The 17,538-nt window shown below is 47.2% G+C and overlaps 1 protein-coding gene across 1 annotated transcript in view; it reads right to left on the bottom strand.

The window, feature by feature from the left end:
- Positions 1–1,704: 1,704 nt before the first annotated feature.
- The window catches only part of Skap1 (src kinase associated phosphoprotein 1), a 283,773-nt gene continuing 267,939 nt past the window's right edge, over positions 1,705–17,538 (bottom strand). The window contains exons 12-13 of the mRNA XM_050157112.1: positions 5,169–5,280; positions 1,705–2,067 (exon numbers count right to left, since the gene is read on the bottom strand). Of these exons, the coding sequence (XP_050013069.1) occupies positions 5,179–5,280 (102 nt within the window). The 3' untranslated portion in view covers positions 1,705–2,067; positions 5,169–5,178. The remainder of the gene's footprint in view (positions 2,068–5,168; positions 5,281–17,538) is intronic.

The raw sequence follows: 17,538 nt of genomic DNA, 5'->3' as shown, positions 1-17,538 counted from the left end.
TATTTTTTATTGTGTCTGGAAATGAGTCATTATAAGATTTTTTTTTTCCGGTTTGAGAAACTTGGGATCTACCAGCATCCCTGCGTGCTGTCTGGTTTCCTTCTCTCCTGTGGTGGTGTGAGAGGCAAATTTACTTACAGTATGGTCCTGACAGAGGTGGCTTCTGCCAACCCAGGGCCGCTCCGAATAGGCAGCTTTGGTATAAAATTTCTATAGCTGCTCAGGTGCCTGTCTTGCAAATTTTCTTACGTAGAGCCTGGCAATAAGAGCTTAGTCCTTACTGAGCGTTACCAATGCCAGGTCCTTCTCCGAGTACACAGGACTTGACAATCCCTTTCATCTTCCTAACTACCCAGCGATCTGCTGAGATAGAGCACAACCCTTCTTCACAGAAGAAACGGAGGCACCAAATACCAACACATCCCAAACTGGAAAAAGTTGTACTCCTGGGTTCTCTGGTTCCGGGATTTGTGCTCCCAACCACTGTTTTGTTGCCTCTTCAATGTGCAGAACTGTGTGCCGGGGACTGGAAAGGGACCAGGGAGCCCTGCATTAGAGAACCCCTTGGAAAGCACTTCCTCAGCCCATCTGGGACTTCATGCACTGCAGGCCAGGGGCTCATGGAGGCACTCTCCAACGTGCTGATTCCCGGGCCTTGCTTCGGTCTCTCTCAGAGATTCACCACTTTAGAAAGAGCAACCAAGTAGCCAACCAAAGGCAGTCTGAGGAACTGACTGGACACTAGCGGTCCTGGGTTCCAGAGATGACTGTCCGGAAAGACAGCCACAAACCAACTTCCCTGGCTAGGCTTTTCTGATTGTCCCTTCCCACTTTGCAGATGGTAAGAATGCCCAGCAGTGACATTTTGATACAATTAAAGCAAGTTTGGGGCTGGAGAGATGGCTCTGTGCTTAAGAGCAATGATTGCTCTTCCAGAGGACCTGGGTTCAATTCCCAGCACCCACATGGCAGCTCACAGCTGTCTGTAATTCCAGTTCCAGGAGACCCAACACCCATGGCAAAACACCAATGCACATAATAAATAAATAAAAACAATTTCATTCATTCTTTCTTTGTGTGTGTGTGTGTGTTTTTTTTCCAAGATAGGGTTTCTTTGAGTAATAGTCCTGGTTGTCCTGGAACTCACTTTGTAGACCAGGTTGGGACTGAACTCATTAAGATCCACCTGCTTCTGCCAGGTGGTGGCAGCCTGCATCTTTAATCCCAGCACTTGGGAGGCAGAGGCAGGCGGATCTCTGTGGTTTAGAGACCAGCTTGCTCTACATACACAGCTAGTTCCAGGATGGCCAGGAACCCTGACTCAAAAAAAAAAAAAAAAAAAAAACCAAACCAAAACAACAACAACAACAACGAAAAATAAAACAAAACAACCCCCCAAAACCCCACCCAAAACAGAGCAAAAACAAACAAAGAAAAGATCACCTGCCTCTGCCTCCTGAGTGCTGGGATTAAAGTTTCTTAGCATTTACTTGTTATTTATGCATGTGTGTGGGTATACATGTGCCGTGGTACACGTGTGCAGGTCAGAAGACAACTTGGGGGAATGGGTTCTCTCCTTCCACCATGTGAGTCCTGGGGACCAAACTCAGGTCACCCATCAGCTTTGACAGCAGGTGCCCTCACCTACAGAACCATCTTGCCATCCCTTGCTACCATCAGAGGAATTCAGCCCCACCACACAAGGAAAAGAAACATCTAAACTTTATTTGTGCTTTGAGAGCCACCAGCAACTTCCTCCTCCCGCGGTTTCTGTCAGTGTCAGCTTCTTTGTTGCAAGCGGTTTCTGTCAGTGTCGGCTTCTTTGTTGCAAGCTTGTAGACAAGGTAGAGATGGGTGCGTGGACAAGGCTTACAGAGGGCAATATAAGCTAGGAGCTGGCTGCTTTCAGGAGTAGACCTGGCGAACTGTCCTCTTCCTACTTGCTTTATTGGTGGTTTAAAGTCATGTAAAGTGGCAGGATTTTGGGTCTGTTCAGCCGCGTAGAGGATGGGAATTCCTGATGGTATGTTTCTTCAGGAAGGCAGGATGGAGAGAAGGGTGTGTTCCCTGAAAGATGGAAAAAGTGAATTTTCTTTTGTGACTCAGAATGGAGAAATATGGGTACGGGGCAGCTCTGCGCTGGTAGAGTGCTGGCCTCGAACACACGAAGTCCTGGATGCAGCCACCAGCACAGCACGAACTGGGTATGATAGTGCCCACCTGTCACCCCAGACCCAAGAGGTGGAGGCAGGGGATCAGAAGTCCAGTGTCATCCCAGTTACAGAGCAAATCTGAGGTCATTTAGGATCTATAAGATGATGTCTCAAAAAAAAAAAAAAAAAGGGGGTGGAAAGAAGAAGTCTGCAGAGATGGCTCAGTGGTCAAGAGCGCCTGCTGGTCTTCCAGAAGACCCGGGTTCGGTTCCCAGCACTTACATGGTGGCTTACAGTCAGCCACCACTCCAGTTTTATGGGATCCAGTGCCCCCTTTTGGCCTACCGATCTATCCTGAAACTTATTTGGCAACAGCCTCTCTTTTGCTTCTACTGCTGGGTAGTATTCGAACCCACGAATGCCCCACAGTTTCTTGCCTTGCACACTTGGACACTGAGCTCATCGCCAGTCCTTTCCGATACAAACACCCATGCTTTTGTTCTTCCCGTTGGGCATGCATGTGGCATGCATGCAAGGACGCTGGTGGGATAAATTCCTAGACATCCTAGTGGGTTAAAGGGCACGAAGGGCTACACTTTAAATAGATCCAAAGTTAAAAAAAAAAGGAGGGGTGAATTAGTTTCGATTTGACAGAAAAATTCCACCCCATCTGCACCCTGATCAGTAAACAGAGTCTTCCTTGGGGAAGTCATAAAGTCAAACCTGGAGCAACAGCCCCGAGCTGGGGCTTCGAGAGTGCACACGAGCACTGGAGAGCAAGGTCTATCTTACGTATGAGTGAATTCACTCAGCTGCTGCATGCTAGAGAGGGACCTGCTTGGGAAGACTGCCCTAGCTGTCACACTGATTGCATCTTTCATGCCCTGCAGCAAAGGTTGATCCCATTTTTGGCCAGGAGATGGAGCTACCGACATCAAGCTAGTCTTGATTGTCCATTTACCATTCTAAAGTCTAAACCCACTGACCATCAAAGTGGCTCCCATTGCTACCTCACCCAAGCCAAACATTCCCGATACTTTAAAAACATCATATGGCCAGGCGGTGGTGGCGCACGCCTTTAATCCCAGCACTTGGGAGGCAGAGGCAGGCGGATCTCTGTGAGTTCGAGACCAGCCTGGTCTACAGAGCTAGTTCCAGGACAGGCTCCAAAGCCACAGAGAAACGCTGTCTCGAAAAACCAAAAAAGAAAAAAAAAATAAAAATAAAAACATCATATGGGGGCGTGTTCAATAACAGAGTCCTTGACTCGTGTACAGGAAGTCCTGGATTCAATTCTCAGTGACACAAACACACACACCATCAAAAAAAAAAATCAAAACCCACCCCAGCATGATATTCTTGTTCACAAAGTTTCAACCATATTCCTTATTATTTAGGGTTATAAATATATGTATATATAATGAGTCTTGATATGTATCCCAGGCTGGTCTTGAACTCAAAATCCTACTGGCTCAGCCTCCCAAGTAGTTATTAAAAATGAATTTGATTATATTCCTAGGAATCCTCATAAAAGGTTGAATTTTTTTGTGGGTGTGGTGTGTGGTGTATGTACATACGAGTGTAGGTGTGTGCACATGCATGTGCTGGTACTAATGTACATGTGGAAGCCAGAGGTCAATGTTGGCTGTTTTTTTCAACGACTTTGCAACTTCTTTAAATTTTTTGAGACAGGGTTACTTTGTGTAGCCCTGGCTGTTCTGGAACTTGCTCTGTAGACCATGATGGCCTTGAACTCACAGAGACCCACCTGCCTCTGCCTCCCAAGTGCTGGGACTAAAGGCGTACACCACCACCAGGCCTTTTCAACTTCTTAAAGAAGTAATTTTATGTGTATGGGTGTTTCTCCTGTATCTGTGCACCAAGCAATGCAATGCTCACAGAAGCCAGAAGAGGGCACCAAATCCCCCTGGAACTGGAGCCGTGAGCTGCCATGTGGGTACTGAGAATGGACCTCTGGTCCTCTGGAAGAGTCAGTGCTCTTACACGCTGAGCCATCTCTATGGCCTGTCCCCCTCCCTCTTAAACCAAGCAGAATATTGTGGCTTCTTTAGGAACACCCTTTTAAACCAAGCAGAATATTGTGGCTTCTTTAGGAACAGTTGTGTACCAACCAACATGCTAGAACACTAAAGATGGGAGCTCAGGGGCTCTGGAAGAGCAGTACTTGCTGTTGACCACTCGGCTGGCCCTCTAGCCTCCTCTCCTCCCTTTTTAGACAATGGGATAGACTGTGCTGGAGGAAGACTGTGAGCGGAAGTGCTGTGCACGGAGCTCATGAAGTGTCCTCAACAGCAGAGGGCGCACCCTTCTGCTGTCTTGTATCTTTCCCACTGAGACCCAGAGCTGGTGCTGAAGCCTCCATCTTAGCCAACCTGGGAGATACTGGTTATCCACATGGGGCACAAAGCTCCCAAAAAACTTGAGTGCCTCTGACCATTTCCTTCTAGATTTATACAAAGGAGCAAAATGAATTTCTGTCAATCAAGTCATTGTTCCTTTCTGCCACCTTTTGTTGAGTCCAGTGCTAAGTGACATGGTCCCTAGACTTAGGGAAACACAATTCCACACTCTTCCCCCGACCCCAGGTCTCATGTAGCCCAGGATGACTTAGAATTTGCTATGTAGCTGAGGATGACCTTGAACTTCTGATCTTCCTGGGTTACAGGTATGTACCAGCACGTCCGGTATTATGTGGGGCTGGGGATGAGGGCAGGCTTCAAGCATGCTAGATATGCACCTACCAACTGCGCTAACCTACTGGTTTTCTATCTTTTTTTAATTTCCTTCTTAACTTTATTTACTATGTTTTAATCTTTGAGAATATCACACATTTATATGACGTATGTTCACACCCACCCCCTTTCATCTGAAACATTAACATCATTTTTGGAAAGGAAGGAAAAGGCTACTTCACTGATGATGTCACAGAGAAGTAAAGTCATGGCTGACAAATTCCCCTCGACCAAGGGCAGGAACTGATGACGATGCTGATACCTGGGCTTCCTCATCGTTCTTCCGTTTCAAAGGCGGCGGTGAGGTAGTCCTTTGGAACAATCCCAACGATGCTGTTCAGCTCTCCTACCCACCAGCCATACATGTTGTACTCCTGAAAGGGAAAAGACGATGGCAGCGGCTGGAGAAATGCTTCTAGAAACCTCACACACTGTGGCTGGTATTCTTGCTGGCTGCCAGAAGAAACCGCAGACACACCCTTCACGGGATTATTGTAGTTAACAAAGTCATCTGTGTTAAAGGAAATGTGCTCATTTTGCTGTCCCCCTGTCTATGAAGCGACTGAGCTTATCTGCATACTTGATGCCCTTTCTTTCAGGGCTGGAGAGATGGCTCAGCAGTTAAGAGCACTGATTGCTCTTCCAGAGGATCCAGGTTCAATTCCCAGCATCCACATGGCAACTCACAACTGCCTGTAACTCTAGGCTCTGATATCCTTATAACAGACATACATTCAGGCACATAATATAAAAATAAGAAAAAAAAACTTTTCTCTTTCTTTCTTTTGAGTCAGGGTCTTCTTATGTAGCCCTGACTGGTCTGGGACTCACTAGATCAGGCTGGTGTTAATTCTCAGAGCCCTTCCTGCTTTTCCCAAGTGTGGATTTAAAGGCCTGAGACACCACATCTCACTTTTCTTTTTTAAAAAATAATTGCCATATATTATTTTTAATTGTGTGTGTATATGTGTATGTGTGTGCGTGTGTACTTGTGTGTAGGTAAGGTGCCCTTGGAGGGCAGAGGAGTCAGATCTCCCTAGAGCTGGGGTTAAAGGTGTTTGTGAGTCACTTGATATGGGTGCTGGGAATTGAACTCAGGTCCTTGGGGAAAAGTGGTACATGCTCTTAGGTGCTGAGCCATCCTTCCAGACCCCTCCCCTCCAACCAAGTGAATGCTACGGCTTCTTCAGAGAAGGTTGAACACCAACTAAAATGCCAGAACACTAAAGATGTTCAGGGCGACAGGTCATAGTTCAAATCAATACGATCCATCAAGCATCTTCCTTGTGCAAAGTGCTATCTGGATTTCCTCAAGGGACAGAATGATGAGTCAAACACTACTTGTTCCTTGGGAGTTTATAGGAGAGAGTAATGGCCTTTGGAGTCAGATAGGCTGGGAGCAAATCCTCAGCTGGCCATTTAGCAGCCACGTGACCTTAGGTTCTCGTTTTTGCTTTACTGATCTGCAGGAGTGCGGATGTCTTTTCCTCTCCATGCGGTGAGGATGGAAGTGACGCCATAGAAACAGGACAAGAGAAAGTGCTGAACTGACCATCCGTGTTCTGAGCCTTAGATTCCTCCCTAGGAGAGGTGCGAGGAGGGGGGTATAGCAATAACGACAGGCAGGTAGTTAATGACAGAGAGGAGCAAACAAGAAAGGGCCTGAGAGTCTTTCACTTCAGTTGGGTGTCGGGACTGTGATGCTACCCACATTTTGCATTGCTGGTGGCTGAGCTTTAGGGGAAAAAAGAAGCAAAGCAGGTTGGGGACCATGTACAGTTCAGGCTCCCTGGCTTTAACTGGTGATCTTGTGTCTGGTGTGAGTCTCCTTCTCCAACTCCTCTGCTTCCCCTGCTCCCCCTCACTCAGCAGATCACCTCCTTCGCTTCCAAAGAGAAAAGAGAAAGTCAGACGTGTTTGTGTTCCATCTCCAGTCACCAAGGAATGACTGTACTGACAACCCTTCCTCTCCCAGTCAAATAGGGGATGCAGCCCTCTCTGGGCTTAACTCTTCCCCTCTGCCCTCCTTTCCTCCCTCCATTTTTCTTCCCTCTCTTCCTCCTTCCTTGTCCTTTCCTCCCTTCCTTTGTTTATTTCATGGAGTTTTCAGAGCTGCCTCTCTTTCCCATTAGCTCTGAAATGCACATATGTCTTTCATTGTTGAAAATAATTAGTAGTCTCCACTGCATGCCTGCTTCCCATGTCTGCTAGTCTACACTGACCTGCACCTCAAACTTCCTGATTTGCTTCCTCCACTTCCTGTCTGTTCATCCTTCCAGCTGCTCTGGTCCAGCCTCTGCCCCATCACTCTACTTTTAATTTATTTCCAGACAGAAGTTTCTCTGTGTATCCCTGGATATCCTGGAACTTGCCCTGTAGACCAGGGCTGGCCTCGAACTCAGAGATCCGCCTGCCAAAGCCTCCTGAGCTGGGATTAAAGGTGTGTGCCACCACTGCCCAGCTATTTATTATTTTTGTGGTATTGTTTGGCTTTATAGGCCTGGATATCTGTGAACTTGCCACATCTGGCTATTATAATATCCCATGTCATTCCCTCCATGGTCTCCCAACACCTGATGATTGGACAGATTCTCTGTGTCCTTCTGGGCCCTCTCAGCAGCTCCGTTATCACTATGATTCTCTCTTCTCTTACTTTCTGTAACTATCGCCTTTCCATTCCCGTCCTACCTCTGTGGTTTCTGCTTCTTTGTCTTTGCAGGCTCATCTTCTCTCCCTTTTATTTTTAATTTTTAAAAATATTTATTTATTATGTATACAATATTCTGTCTATGTGTATGCTTGAAGGCCAGAAGAGGACCTCATTACAGATGGTTGTGAGCCACCATGTGGTTGCTGGGAATTGAACTCAGGACCTTTGGAAGAGCAGGCAATGCTCTTAACCTCTGAGCCATCTCTCCAGCCCCTGCTTGGTGTTTATACTTTACTATGTATTCAGTGTTCTGTCTGCATGTCTGTCTGAATGCCAGAAGAGGGCGCCAGATCTCATTACAGATGGTTGTGAACCATCATGTGGTTGCTGGGAATTGAACTCAGGATATCGGAAGAGCAACCCATGCTCTTGACTGCTGAGTCATCTCTCCAACCCTTCTCTCCTTTTTAATGTGTTTTCCAGGGTCTTTCCTAGTCCTCTTCAGATTTACAATCTCATGTACCTTTTTAGTTTTATCACCCTATTTTTGTGAATGGCTTATGAACAATTAAGGATTCAAGCACAGATGAAAGAGCTAGGTCCCAGGACCTAAGTGTGAACTTGGGACTAACAGATCAGTCAGAAAAGCGCCTGCTGTACAAGAATGAGGACCCGAGTTTGATCCCCAGAACCTACAAGAAAAATCTGGGCATGGTGGTACACCCTTGTAATCCCAGGGCTGGGGAGGTTGAGACAGGTGGAGTTTGCTGGCCAGCAAGCAGGTAGATTTCTGAGTTCAAGGTCAGCCTTGCCCAGTTGGTGATCTCTAGGTCAGTGAGAGATCCTCTTTCAAAAACCAAGGGAACAACTAAGAATATTCTCTGGCCTCTACACCCATGTGCAGGCACATACAGGGGCACACACACAAATCAACAACCCCCTCAAAAAGCAAAACACCCAACCAGGTGGCAGCAGCACTTGGGAGGCAGAGGCAGGCGGATCTCTGTGAGTTCAAGGCCAGTCTGGTCTGCAGACTGAGGTCCAGGACAGCCAGGACTCGTTATAGATGGTTGGGAACCATCATGAAGTTGCTGGGAATTGAACTCAGGACCTCTGATTCTACACAGAGAAACCCTGTCTCGAAAAACAAAATGAAACAAAATCACAAAAAAGTCCCCCAAGTACATGTCCACCAAGCTGCTGAAGCTCAGGGTGCCCTGTATGTAACCCATGAAGCTGCTCCCATCCCTATCCCTACTCCCCGGCTCGCTTTGCTTCGGAAGGTCTTGACCTCAGTGAGTAATACCAAGATGCCCTTACTTATTTAGGGCAAAAAATCAAGTCCTTCCCAACTCCACCCCTACCTTCCAGTCAATTCTGTTAGTCCACTCTCCAAACGTTTCCTGAACTCTACCCACTTCTCCACCCCCATTGCCAACACCCTAGAGTCACATGACTACCTCTCATGAGGGCTACAGAAACACCCTGCAGTTCTTCTTGGTTCCCGCTCCCGTCTTTCCCCACCATACTTTTCATCCTATAGTCAGAACATTCTGGATTTGCACAGATGATGCGGCTACTCTCTTAGTGGGGTTCCCCATGCCCCTTGACAACTTTTTTTTTTTTTTTTTTTTTTTTGAGATGGATCTCTCTACATAGTCCTGGCTGTCCTGGAACTCACTATGTAGACCAGGCTGGCCTTGAACTCACAGAGATCCACCTGCCTCTGTCTCCTGAGTGCTGGGATTAACGGCATGGGCCTCTTGCCATCTTAACAAGGTGGATGAGGCCCCTTGTGGCCCTGTCTTGTTCAGCGCCTGGCACTGTCATTGGCCTCCTTATTAAAACAGCACTCACCTGGCTACTTTCACAGGCCACAGGCTCTCTCGTGCTTGGAGCCTTTCTTCTGCCTTTACAGCTCCTGCTTCTCTACGTCATGGGGCTCCCTCCCTTCTAGGCACCCTTCAGATTTCAACTCCTGAGTTACATGCTCTAAGATATAACCCCCTCCCCCCGCCACTCTGACTGGGTAAGAGGGCTCCACTCTGTGGTCTAACCCTATGCTTGCCCAGAGAAGCGTTAACACACCATGCTGCCTTAGTCACTAGATGGGAAGTGAAGTGCTCTCTTTCTCTCTCTTTTTTCTTTTTGGACAGGGTTTTGTGCAGCTGAGGCTGGCCTTGAACTCCTGATCCTCCTGCCTCCTGAGTGCTGGGTCTACAGGTGTTTACCTCCACACCTGGCTGAGATTAATTCCATTTCCATTCTGTTGCTATGACGAAACACTCAGACCAAAAGCAATTTAGGGGGATGTAGTGGTTTGGATGAGAATGGCTCCAAGGCTCACATATACGCATGCCTAGTCCACATCTGAGAAACCGTGTGAGGAGGATTAGGACATTTCACCTTGCCGGAAGAGGTGTATCACTGGGAGTAGGCTTTGAGGCTTCAAAAGCCATGCCAAGCTCAGTCTCTCTCTCTCCTCTCTCTCTCTCTCTCTCTCTCTCTCTCTCTCTCTCTCTCTCTCTCTCCCCCCGCTGCCTATAGAGCAGGATGTAAAGCTCTTAGCTACTACTTCAGAGCCAAGCCTTCCGTTTCCTGGCCATGATGATCATGGACTATATATAACTCTGTGAAACTGTGAGCAAGGCCCCAGTTAAATGCTTTGGTCATGGTGTCTCTTCACAGCAATAGATCAGTCACTAAGACAAGGATAAACGGGTTTGTTTCATCTTGTATTTCCAGGTTACAGTCCATGATTGAGAGAAGTCGGGACATGGCTTGCTGGCTCACAGACTGGCTTGCTCACAGGCTAATGCTTAGTTAGCTTTCTCACACAGTTCAGGACTAACTGCCTATGGATGGTACCCTACAACATCAATTAAGACCATTAAGACAGGCTGGGCGGTGGTGGGGCACGCCTTTAATCCCAGCACTCGGGAGGCAAAGGCAGGTGGATCTCTGTGAGTTAGAGGCCAGCCTGGTCTACAAGAGCTAGTTCCAGGACAGGCTTTATAGCTACAAAGAAAGCCTATTTCAAAAAACCAAAGGGAAAAAAAAAGACCATTAAGACAGGGCTGGAGAGATGGCTCAGTGTTAACAGTACTGGCAGCTCTTCCAGAGGACCCCGGTTCCATTCCCACATGGAAGCTCACAACTGCCCATAACTCCAGTTCCCGGGGATCCAATGCCCTCTATGACCTTCGCACGCACCAGGCACCCAATATGGTGCACAGACATACATGAAAGCCAATTCATACACATAAAAAAGACCATGAAGATGCTCTTATCATAGATATGGCCACAGGCCAACATGGTAAAAAAAATTATTCAATTCAGTATCCTCCTCTCTCCACTCCAGAGCAGGTGATTCTAGACTACATCAAGTTCACAGTTAACACCAACCAGGATAGATAAGAAGTTTTGTTTCAGTTTGATTTTTCAGGCAGTGTTTCTCTGTGTAGCCCTGACTGTCCTGGCTGTCCTGGAATCCACTCTGTACACCAGGCTGGCCATGAACTCAAGATCTGTCAGCCTCTGTTGGTGCTGGAGCTAAAGGCCTGCACCACCACTGCCTGGCCAGATAAGAAGTTTTAAGGGCCGGCCCTTGTTGGTTTTGTTTCTTGAGTTCTCAGTGGTAAAGACAGAGTGGGTCCAAATAAATGCTTACTAGGAGAGGCCGTGATGAAATGAACGGGCAATAAACGTTCGCACTCTCGACTGAACAACAGACTTTCAACTAACTCCTAGACACTCCCCTGCTGACTGAACTGGTTGTGACCGAAAGAGGCCAGCTGCCTTCGGAGACAGCGGCCTTAGATGGGTTCCTACATGCCAAGAAAAGTCTCAGCTGTCACCGAAGTGAGACACGGAGGGACGACTGCGTGGATCCTTTAAGGACTTTGTTTTCCTTTGGAGGTGGGGTCTCTCTCAGTTTTTATCCCAACTTAGCCTGGAGCTCACTAAGACTGTGATATCATATGAGTCATATGTAAACATATGCCTATACATGTCACATCATATATATGCACATGTGCCATGGAAGCCAGAAGAGGGTGTAGGATCCTTTGGAGCTGCAGACTCAAGCAGTTGAGAGCTGCCATGTGTGGGTGCTGGGAACCAAACTTGAGTCCTCTGTCAGGATAGCAGGTACTCTCAAACACTTAAATCCTTAGCCATCTATGCAGCCCCTAAAATGTCCTAAAAGGAGCTGGGTGTGACTGCTCATACCCGTAACCCAGCACTGCAGAGGCTGAGGTAAAGACTGTTGTGAGTTCAAGGCCATTGTGGTCCACAAAGTAAAACCTTGTCTCAAAAAAAAAAAAAAAAAATCCAAACCCAAATCACCACCACCACCACCAAAACCTAAAACCAAACCAAATCAAATAAAAACAAAACACATACACACATGCACCCTGGGAAGACTGTCCAACAGGTGAAGTACTTGTCCCACAGAACGAAGACTGGGGTTCCAATCCTCAGCATCCATAGAAATGCCAGCTGGGCACCTCAGCCTGCTTGGAATGCCAGCTCATGGGAAGCAGAAGCAGGAGGTCCCCAGAGCTGGACCAGCTAACTGGAGTAGTAATTTTCAGGCTCTGGGTTCAAGGGAAAGACCCTGCCTCAGTGTGTAAAGTAGAGAGAGATCAAGAAAGATAATCAGAGCCAGGCGTGGTAGCGCACGCCTTTAATCTCTGTGAGGCCAGCCTGGTCTAAACAGTGAGTTCCAGGACAGCCAGGATGACATAGAGAGAGAAAGAGAGACCTTGTCACACACTCTCAAACACTTAGCCATCTATCCACTACCTTCGAAATACACTCAGTATCTCCCTCAGGCCTCCACACATATGCATGTGCACCTGTGTACGCCCATGTGAATATTTACACACATATAATAGGCAAAAACAAACAAAAAACCAAAGAAACCCCAAACAACAGCATCATCTTAAAAAACTGAACGTGTCTATCCACCACCACGCTGTACAATTCCTCATTCCTTCCTTCCCCCAGGCAACCTCCTTCTACCGTGAGTGTGTCTCTCGTATGACACACGCGCCGGGGAGTCCATGTCTGACAGGACATGTCAAAGCTCAGCTCAGTGCACGTGATGTTTCTGGCTCATTTTCCAGAGCTGAAGATAGCGCGGCCTCCGCCTTCAGCTTGTTTGGTTTTCCAGCCTGAGCTGCGTCTCCCTTCTTTGTGTCTTAGGTTGTCTGGCAGAGCTGCCCCGGCTTTACCAAGCTGCAGGAATGTCTTCATCTGCAGGGCGTTGCTGGGACACTCTGTCTTCCTCTCACACTGTAACTCATAAAAACTAGTTTTAGCTCTTTTGCTTTCTCACGGAGCAGAAAGCTGCCTGGCAGTCTTTCTGACCAAAGGCAACTTGCTCAAGTGAAACCTGTGTCACGTGAGGCATGCCTGGCTCAATGGGGATTAGTTGAGACCCCTGACTTTTGATTCACACATCACAGTCCCCTTTGGCTGTGATGTCAGGGGTAGGGACCAAGTCTTGGAAACATACTTTCTGCCAACTCAGAGAGGGTGCAAACGGGAAGCAGATGAGGCTCAGCACGGCACCTGCCAAGGCCAGGCTCCCAGTCAGGTTGCTCTTGCTCGAGGGGCGTGCTGACCTGCCTGCTGACTGCAGACGCAGTGGCCTCCGCACAGCGGTAAGAGCAGAAATGAGTTGAGAGGAACTCTCTGCCCTTCAAAACAAAAGAGCCAGCAGAAGCGTGAGGGTAGCATCTTCTCAGAGACCATATGTGTCCTGCTGTGGAAGCCTGGGAGCTTAATCAAAGCACCTACAGGTCCTGGGAGCCGACTGTCTTTTCCAGATTTCTTCCCCTGGTTGGATACCCAGAAAGGGCTGCAGGGCTGAGGTGTTTAAAGCATGAATGGAAATTTCTAGCTTTCTCTCCCACTCCCACCCCCCATGCACTGCTCCAACTCAGTCTGAACACCACGAGGTATTTTAAAATAATTTCTACTTTGATGAATTGCTGGGGAGTCCACAATTGCTCATAATCAAAGGGAGAAAAATGCAAATGAGATCCGGCCGAGAACTATCACCACCAAACGTTTATTTCACTGCACAGTGCCAAAAAGAATTAAAACAACATTAAACTCACAGCAATCATGTTTAAGCCCTCGTTTCCAAGTGCCAAATTGCACCACTCTGGATCATACAGATGTTCGTTAATTATGCTAATTTTTATTAAACTATTAAAACGGAGAGAACACTGGCTCAGCCAGGCAGACCCTAGCTCCGAATGAACCCTGCCCCTGTCTAGAGGTGCTAATTTACTGCGCTTTTATTAAGTTGCTGCTTCTTGGATTTTAGTTTTAGGATCGAACGGAACTGAGTTTCTGGGATCAATGTTTTTCCATAAAATGTGAACTTCTCTTGGCACAGCTGTTTGGAGAAACTGGAAGAGTACTTTGAGGCTCCCAGGAGACCCGAAATCATCAATGCAGGAGTGTCTCTACCTTCCAACTGGGGCCGCGGGCCTGTAAGTGTGTATAGATAGCATCAGGGCAGCCGAATTCTACACTTGCCTCACTCAGTGGCTGTAGACTATGGAGGGTAAAGGTAAGACCTTAATGCTACAGAATTATTACCCGAAGATGCTTTAGATAAAGAGCCTAAAAACAAAACCAACAGGCCAACCAACTAACCAACCAACCAAACAAAATTCCAAAAAACCAAAAGCCAACCCCCCCAGCCCCCCAAACCAAAGGACAACGACGACGACCCCACCAAATGCTGCACTGTCTTCTTCTCGCCACCCACCTTTCGCCCGGGAGAAGTATCACATGTTGCTGATTTCCACATTTGATCAAACATCTGTCTCCCTCAACTTGAACCCTGCCAAATCTCCCTGAACTCTTTTCAGGCCTCATGAAGGAGTTCTGGAAATGAAAGTTGGTGTTCCGACTCCATTATCAGGATGGAGAAGCCACTGGCTTGGATGAATGAAATGTTTGAATGAACCTGAAATCGACACAGTGCTCACCACCATCCGCGGTCAAAAGTGTGGGTGGGGGAATTGTACACGGCCCCGAAAGGATTTATGCTCTAATCTCAACCACCAAGAGAAAGAAAAAGACCCAAACAGACCACCAAACCTGCTATAAAAAGAACAGCAAACTCTCTAAACAAAAAGCAGTATGGTCACCAACACCAGGCCTGTCACACAGCTTGACTCTGCCTCGAGTGGCTTCCTATTGCTGTTTATGGCTTCAAGACTATCACAGGCCTCCTCCGTGCTCCTCCTGTCACAGGGCCCTGAGCCCCTGTGTGGCGCTGTAAATACCCTGTCAGTAGGTGTCAGGGGATATGGGGAGGGGGACCAGCAGGCGCCTATCATAAACTTTAAAAGAGATTAAATACCCTTACCCCATGATTGCTACATTTTAATTTCTCTCCTCCCTGCTGGTTCCTATTTGTATAAGCTCTTCCATGGCTCCCCTGGAGTAGCACAGACATGACCTGGAATGACCATCCCGTCTTGGGATGAGAATTCAATTTCTAGGCTCAGTGACTCCTAGACCGTTCCAACAGAAGGAGTTGGGAATTCTCCAGGGCTTCAAGTCTTAAGCTGGAGTCTGTGAACCTTTAGCCTGTCTATGGACGGATGGGAAAGACTTCTTGAACTTTTGAAATTGATGTAAAATTTTGTGTGGATATTTACGTGTGTCTCGTGCCTAGACTTCCCATTAGATTTTCAAAGGGGTTGTGAGCCCTCCGTAGTTCACAAGTTGTACTCTAGAGGGAAATACCGTGGCCTCTGTGGCCCAGGTCTGGACTCTGTCCTAGCATAGACTGTCTACTTTATTAAACAAAATACAACGAAAGCGAACCAGGAGTCTTTGCTCCTCACTCACTGGGTCTTCTAGGCATGAGTCCTTCCCTTGTCAGTTTCCCCTCGCTTCCTGACCGAGCTGCTCACCTGTCCTAAGGCACCAGCGTCTTCACTGTGACTTAAAAGGTGTGGTACCCTCTTACCACGTTCTGTAGCATTTGGAACAAGCCTTCTGACAGGGTCAGTTCTGTTGAGAAGGTTCTGTGATGGGGGGGAGGGTCTTGGGTGAGTTCCTAAGGAAAACCTCCTCTTTTCAGAACAAAATGGTCTCGAAGCATCTGTGGAATTCCCTGAAAATGTTTCATAGTTCACTGTCTTAACCACCAAAAGTTCACTGTATCATTGTAAGTAAGAGAATTCCTCTTCAAGAGGACAATCAGTCAGGCTCGGACATGAAGGATCAATAAGTACTTGATATATGTATGGGAAAAGCCAATCAAGTATTGGCTTATGATTGCTTATTTCTCTTAATAGTGCTCATTTACCATATGTTATCTTTAGTGGAGATGTGAACTTTGAATTCCTAAGCAGAGTAGATTGTATACTCCAAGATCAGCACATACACACATATAGACACACACACACTGGCCTACGAATTCTGTTCTCCTAAAATCCAGCTTTGGGAACGAGGATGTTTTCTTTAAGAGAGCTTAAGTTTTAAGAGAAATTGAGGGTTCTAACTGCTGGACGAAGAAAGCTGGGAACAGGAATTGGTCGCCGAAGACAGATATACCAATTTTTCAGCACGGATTGTTCTGTGAAAATTTCCTGGTTGGGTAGCTGGTGGTGTCGCGACACTGGACAGGATTGGAGCCCAGCCCTTGGCTAAAACCTTCGGTAGTCTGGCGGCCTCTCCAGGCTATTTCACACTGTGCTTAAGGTTCTTGGCGATCAGTTTCTCTTTTTCCATCACTCAGAATTTTGGTCTATAGACCATACCACAAATGAATCATTAAGTTTGCTTCAACTGAGCCAGTTTTATTTATTGTTACATTTCAGGGAACTTGCTGTCCTGAAGATTGATGGACCTGGATGTCTGAGGAGATAAGCGTTAGAGAAGAGGGAGCATCAGAAGGTGGTCAGCAAAAGCTGTCGGGGCACTCACGATGACGAGTCCCCGAAGCTTGTCCCGGCTTAAGAGGAGTGCTCTGAGAGGAACGTGGGCTCCGTGGGCTCCGTATGGAGGGCCTAGGAGCGCTCGAGTGAGAGGAAACATTTAGCCTCAAGTGTGACGCTCACGGCCTGAAGAGAGTGTGAACACGTGTCCATGGAGTCAAGGCCAGGGAGGTGTGTAGGGTCTGTGCACACCAGATGTTGTTGGTGACAGAACTGTGTGTGGAAGTTGTGGGTGTACAAGGAGAGGCGACAAAAAAAAAAATCAAAAAGGGAGGGGGAAGTGAAGCAGGTTTGGAAAGAGAGGTAGGCATATAGCAGGCAACTTAAAGTTCACCTAAAGAAGAACGGGGACAAGCCAGGTAAACGTTTACAGATGGGAGGAAACAAGGTGCCGAGTGCAGAATTCAGGAACAATAGAGGCAGCAGCATCTCGGAGCTGATAGAATTGTGATACCATGTGAGACGGGCATATTAATATGTATTCCATAAACTGTGCGGCTCCCAGCCCCACCGCTCTGTTTTGCTCTGACCGCAGTACCAGCCTCAGGCACCACAACACAATTTGGAAACAATGTGACGGAAATGTTTAATCTGCTCGGCCCATCTGTGCTGCGTATTTCTCCAGATCTCCCTGAGAGAGGCGCCTTGAATCTCCACATTGCCTTTAATATTCTCCTAAATCACCTCCCCACTGCACTTCAAGGGCCATTGCTACAATATCACAGGTTCATCTAAAGTGCAATGGGGAGGGGGCTGGGGGGAGGTGCAGGCTGGGAGATTTTTTATTTTAAAATAATTTCCAGAGATTGTCTTTTCTGCTTCCTTTAAAAAAAAAAAAAAAGGAGAAGAAAACTTATCCTATTGTTGCCGTAAGGTTATTGAGGTTGTTTGGTGCAAAACAGGGTAGATAGAGTGGAATCATTCTCCAAAGAATTATATTTATTAATCTCCATTCTCTCAACTGGGCGCAGGGAGGGGTGAGCAGCTGCTTGCATCCTCATCTC

Source organism: Alexandromys fortis, unplaced genomic scaffold (assembly GCF_014885135.2).
Source record: "Alexandromys fortis isolate MF-2015 unplaced genomic scaffold, M_Fortis_MF-2015_v1.1 scaffold_31, whole genome shotgun sequence".
Lineage (NCBI taxonomy): Eukaryota > Metazoa > Chordata > Mammalia > Rodentia > Cricetidae > Alexandromys > Alexandromys fortis.
Note: the sequence above shows the minus strand (reverse complement) of the source record. Positions and strands in the feature narration are given on the sequence as shown.